Genomic DNA, 6,451 nt, shown 5'->3' with positions numbered 1-6,451 from the left:
AACTCTCTCTCTCCGTAGTAAGATAAATGATAAGTCACTTCAAAATACTTTAATATCCTTTTCCTTTTTTCACTAAATTCGTAAATTGATCGGACATGTAAAAGGACCATGCAAGTGCATTTTCTTGCTTTTAAAAATCATGCTTTGAAAATAGGAAAATACCTGCGAACATAGAATACTTTACATTTTTGTGCCGATGTAAAAAGTTTTGCATACTTGGGTCTTTTTAGAGCTCCCTATTTCAATTTCTTCCCCTCCATGTTTCTCAACTGAAAGTATGCTTAGTGCACATGTAACAAACAGTTTATTTTCTAAAGATATGATGAATTCTTTTTTTTTTTTCAAATGACTATCTGTGAAATTAATGAAAGTTTTAACTAAAATAAAAAAAAAAATTCTATCTTTCAAGAGTCAATAAACGTAGAGTCGATATATTTTATTTGAATATAGTTTATTGTTTAACACAAAAGTATCAGCCGATGTATATTTGGGAACAAAGGGTACCGAATTAATCAAACAAAAAATTAAATCGACTGAAATAGTATTTAATAACAATTAAACAAATTTTACATAAGTCTTAATTAAGAATTTTACCCCTAATTTTCAAGTAATTATCTGAAAATGATTTGACCATCGCTAGCTCACTGACACCTGTACACAATGTGGCATAGGTGTGATAAAAGTGCGAAAGTGAATAGATTTGAGTCACGTGTTCAGTGCTTTGTTATTCATGAGATCAAAGGCAGGTTGAAATTTGTAAACAAGGTGCATTTACTATAGAGACAAGTATCCGTGATTTTGCACCATTTTGGAAAATAAGATATGAGCGCAACATTGTTTCAATTTCTTTCACGGATATAAATGACTAGTTTATCTCTTTACAGTGACCGTAATTACGGCAATTTGAAACATCCATGCGCTCAAATAAAAAAAATAGCTTGCAAAATGGGGGTGTGGCCTAAAGTCTACGAGAAATCGATGTAAACAACGTACCCCTACTATATTAATCAGATAAATACTTTATTACAGTGCATGGAATTAAAAATTGAAATTGAAATAAATAAACTACAATGTTTGATGGCAAAATTGACGAAAAGGTATGTAGAAAATCTTTATCATATTTTTTGTAAATTATCGAGGGGCAAGATTTGGACGTTTTAACGAATTATTCTTTATTTTAGGCTATCAGAGTGGTTTTCGTGTTTAAGGGCCTATGCTGTTGTCAGTGAATAAAAATTCCGTTTTTTTTAGAAGTATTATTGTTTTACAAACAGCGTGACAGTTTGCTTGATAGGGCGTGCTGAAATTTCGTATGCCTGATTTTAAAACATTTCACTCATCGATTAGAGGAATCAATAATACTTTGCATATGAAACACAGCACACAGCAATACCCCTGACAATACTGACCAATCGCATTGAATAAACAACAATAACACGTGAATGGACAAAGCAAGTTTTACTTCCTAATGATGATAATATTGATAGAGCAACGTACATGTATAGTACAACAGAAGCTGAGTAGCCTTACTAATTCCATTCTTTAAATTTTCTTATACGTATTTAAAAACCCATCCGGCCAAATCACAACAAATATAATACATGCATGCTTTTTTGAAGACAGAAAATGGGCTTTGACTGACCACGCATTGCTGCTGACTACAAATGCTGTACTGGTAAACAATCACTCAATGTGATTGGTCAGTATTATCAGGCTAAATGTTGTATTCCGAGTTTCATATGCAAATTAGTATTGATTTCATTCATCCAATCGATGAGCAAAATGATAACCAACACACAAAATTTTAGCACGCCCCATGAGGCAAACTGTCACGCTGTTTGTAAAACAATATTATGCCTGCAGTCGCCCTCATTTAAAAAAATATTTGCACCATTAGGAAGATGATGTGGAATTGTAGCCCCCGCTAGAAAATACCGGTACCATAAAAAATCGGAGGGAGCTACATTATTGCAGATAGGCTCTTTTATATACATTGTATGTGAGTGCAACGAGGCATATTTTTTCTCCTTTAACGGTTCGCTGTATTTTATCGAAATCTACCTATATGTGAAAAGGAAAAATTGTGCCCCTATATGTTATGTTTAAAATATTGTATGATCTAGCTCGTCTTCTCCATTATGAACAAAACTAAGTATTTTTCTGACTGATGCCGTATGCTAATTGAGGTATTACTACAAAAGTACCAGGACAATTTAATGCTTGAAAAGGAGCTTTGTATGTTGTTTTCCGTAAGACAATTTTAAATGCATTTCAATCACAGAATAAATGCAAATCCACAATTTTTCAGCCCAGCATTACAAAAATTTGATTAATTGTATATTTTTATGGCATGGCCAACGCTGCAATTGTCTCTCTTTTCCATTTGAAGAAAATATTATAACTAAAATGCATATATTTTATTTTGTGTGAGCTGGGCTCTCGCTTGGCTGAGGGATGGCTATATAACCTGACTTCAGCCTCTGTAATTGAAGTTGTATAAAAGTTAAGATGTTTTATTCACAAGAAACCGCAACCCTATATAATAAAAATCAAAGTAATAATTTAACAAAACATTCTGAAAATAAAAACATTAATAAGTAACAATTATGAACATTTAAACTTTTTCTTTTTTGTACAAAATTCTGTTTCATAATAATTTGACAAAGCATTTTCAAATAAACAAATTTTAGCATTACATAGATTCTAAAATAATGAATATACTTATATAGATATTTATACAATTAAAACATACGTACCTTAAAAGAAGACAAGTTGTATAAAAGTTAAGATGTTTTATTAACAAGAAACCGCAACTGAGGTTTTCAGGGCCCGCACGGCCGTTTTATACCTCAGAACCGGTTTCCATGGCATTTTCACAACTTGTCGCTTTTTGGCACTGATGTGATGAAAATTCATTCGGACCACACGCGACCATTGTTTTATGAGTAAATTAATTAATATCTTATTTTCTGACATATCTAAGTCTTTATGCCTTGACCGGCTATATTCATTTGATAGGAAATATCTTATATGTCCAAATGAATGAATGTATTTATGGTTACCGTGCTTGATCTATGTGTTACAGTTTATAAACAAAGGGAATACATGTCCATGTTGACCCTCTTTACAATTGAATAAATTACTCTACAACCTAACTTTGCACTTAAACCACAAACACATACGTGTAGTACAAAATAATGATAAAAATAGAAATAATCAGTAATACTTATGATTAAGGTAAATAAATAAAAATAATAAAAAAAAAATTCTATATTAATTATAATAAAAAATAAAACAAGATAAATTATAATAAAAATAATCCCTCGAATACACTGCAAATAAAAAAAAAACAACAACAACGAATACAAATAATACCGTATAAGTAGAATATTTAGCGAGGATTTTATTTTGGCATTATTAGGGAGGATGCCTAGATCGCTAAAATTGATTTCATTTGTAAAAGCTCCTTTAATATGAATTTTAAAATCGCTGAAACAACATCTCGCTAAAAATAAATTACCAGTTTTTAAGGACAAATCACGAAATTTGCGTCTCGTTAAAAATGTCCACTTATACAGTACATTTTACAATACAAATAAGGAATTATAGAATGCAAATGGAAAATTTGGAACAAAAAATTAAACAATTCAAATGAAAAATTGTTCAAAACATATGGAAAATACATATCTTTCTAATGTACTAAGACTTGTCTATTCTATTTAATATCTTTATTCATAAAGAACATGCGGTCAAAAACCAGGCCGAATTTTGCCTTCATAAGGTCTAAAAATTCGCTGATAGAGGAGAATTCCTCAAAATTATAAAGAATACGAACTATTGACACATTTCAGGTGAAATTTTTATTCACTCTTGTTTCAAAATAACCAGAATGATTGTAGATTTAACATACTTAATTGTAAGTAAAATCGATTTGAAAAAAAAAAAAAAATGATACTTGATCCTTTCTTGGGCAAAAATGAAATTTTGGGGAAAATTTTTGAAATTATTCTGTGATGGAGCTAAGGAACAATTATTTTTTACTTATGCTACATCTTACAAAAAGTTTATTCATTTTCAAACAATGTTATGTTTATATGAATTAATATTTTCTTTTAAATGCATTCTAAATAACTTCGGAAAAGTGAGTATCTCAAAACTAAACATCAAAATACTCTTATTTTTTATTCCCTCACTATTCTATGTCTTTTACCTTTTCTTTATATCATTTACAAAATCCTCACTATAAATAAACAAAAATGCCACAAAAACAGAAAGTCGTAAATGTTCATGTCCTGTACTTGATACTTAAGTTTTATGAAGAGACCTACTTTTACAATCAACAACTGACTTCTACAATTTAAACAGAGGCAAACTAAAATAACTAAAATGTAAAAGTCGACTGTCAAATGTAAAAGTAAGTCTATTCATAAAACTCCAATTTTAAACAATTTCTTAAATGAAATTCATTTAGATTTTACATATCATTATGCAAGTACACTGTATTCTTGATTCAAAAGAAAGCTGTGTTTCCTCTTTAACAATATTTTATACCGGGTACATTGTAATCTTTCGAGACCAGGTCTTCCTACCGTTTGTTGGAATTATAATTGGAAATTATTGTGTCCCGTATTAGCAGACATCTTTTTATTTTCCTATGAAGCAGAAATTATTCTAAAAACTTCTACAAGAAAGGAAAAAAATTGCGACCGTTATATCAGCATTAACGGTCGCAAACACCAAATTAGAAGATAGCAACTCCGTAATTTTAACTTTTTAAAATTATGTTCGAAAATGCAAGGGCTGTTGAAGAAGATTTAGTTTAAGCAATTTTATTGGAAAGATCCCTTTAGCGTACTCCAAAACACATCATCACTAAACTCATGATCATCATTTGGAAACTCTATGTATGTCTTCTGATTAATCAAATCCATTAAAGTAAGAGGAATATCCTTCAAAGGCAAAGTTTCATAAAGGATAAGAAAAATCACATTTTCATCATTCCTGCTGTAAATTTCTTCCATTTTGGCAATATGTAACTCGTACATACACCAGCTGGACTTGATGAAATTAGGAGAGAGGAGAATAATTGTTTTTCTACTTTTGTTAACAGCAGTTATAATGTTCTCAGCGATGTCGAATCCTGGTACAAAATCGCGCTGATGAATACATAATTTTATGCCTTCCTCTTCTTCTAATTCTTTTATCATTCTCAGGACAAAGGATCTGTCCTCATCAGCATAGGAAACAAATGCATCATACTGGTTAAGGGGAAGATTTTCACTTCGCAATGATTTGTACTGATGGTAGCGGCTTTTTGTCATATAATAAAAATACCGAAGTTTCCACCTATATCTATAGGCAAGACCAGTACAAAGTATGACTAGAAAGCAAACCAGCGTTCCAGTTGTTACAAAAATGATTGTAGAAAACGAACGGCATTCTCTTTGTAAATTTAAAATATGTAATTTAATTTTATCAAATTTTAAGACTTTTCCGTTGTGTTCTGCATCTTCAGTGCAATTGTAATTGTTAAAATGCAAGAAATTTATTTTCTTGGTTTTATTTCTTTCTTCCATCCATTTCATAAAGTTGATTGTTCTACATGTACATATAAAAGAATTTTTCAGAAAGTTCATTGTTAAATTTTTTGTCGATCCCATTCTGTCAAAGGCTTTCATATCTCCGTCAGAAAGAGACGTTATTTCATTGTTCGATAGTTCTATGGAATAAACAATTTTCATGTAACTGGTGTTAATCTCCCATGTTTTAAGAAAATTTTTGCTTAAATCTAAGTACTTTAGATTCACTAGATTTTGAAACACAATCTTTGGTAGTGTCGAAATTCGGTTTTCTTTCAAATCCAACATTTCAAGTTTCCTCAAATTTCTGAATATTAAACCTTTCATATCCGATGCTAAGCTAAATCCAAGGATATTATTTCCAAGATATAATTCTATCAAACTTCCTGCATATTGGAAAAAATTTTCTGAGACATGAGAACAAAGGTTATTGGAAAGATTGAGAACTTTTATGGAATTTAGATTATGAACTGGACCATCCCATGAATAAAAAGCATTGTCTTGGAGATAAACATGGGTTATGTTGTTAATCGAGAAACATAATTCAAATATTTTGAATCGTTGATTACTATTATTGAAGTAAATAACTTCTAGTCCTATCGGTACAGGGAAAAAGATCCGTTCATTATGAAGAAGACACAGATCCTCCATGTTATATTTACTTTGGTTTTCAATTTCACGTGACATGACATCACTTGAATTTAAAATCTCGCTACTTCTTCTACCTTTGGTTCTCATGCTGAGATCCTTTGAATTAACATGGGCACTACCTAGGGTTATTTCGATATCGGGGTTATTTGTGGAGGCACAATATGGCTCTGGGTCATCGTTACAGGTATCCTGTACATAACCAAGATGGCCTGCATGCTGCG

General features: G+C 30.9%; 1 protein-coding gene across 1 annotated transcript; it reads right to left on the bottom strand.

The window, feature by feature from the left end:
* Positions 1–4,719: 4,719 nt before the first annotated feature.
* Positions 4,720–6,317, bottom strand: LOC134233191 (toll-like receptor 4). The gene has a single exon (XM_062715177.1). It carries the CDS (start codon positions 6,315–6,317, stop codon positions 4,830–4,832), a length of 1,488 nt encoding a protein of 495 aa, XP_062571161.1. The 3' UTR covers positions 4,720–4,829.
* Positions 6,318–6,451: the final 134 nt, after the last annotated feature.

Source organism: Saccostrea cucullata, unplaced genomic scaffold (genome assembly GCF_032062105.1).
Source record: "Saccostrea cucullata isolate Sc308-1 unplaced genomic scaffold, CSIRO_AGI_Scuc_v1 ctg14289, whole genome shotgun sequence".
Lineage (NCBI taxonomy): Eukaryota > Metazoa > Mollusca > Bivalvia > Ostreida > Ostreidae > Saccostrea > Saccostrea cuccullata.
Note: the sequence above shows the minus strand (reverse complement) of the source record. Positions and strands in the feature narration are given on the sequence as shown.

Coding starts and splice junctions, on each gene's coding strand:
- LOC134233191 (XM_062715177.1), bottom strand. CDS start 6,317: ATGAGAACCAAAGGTAGAAGAAGTAGCGAGATTTTAAATTCAAGTGAT.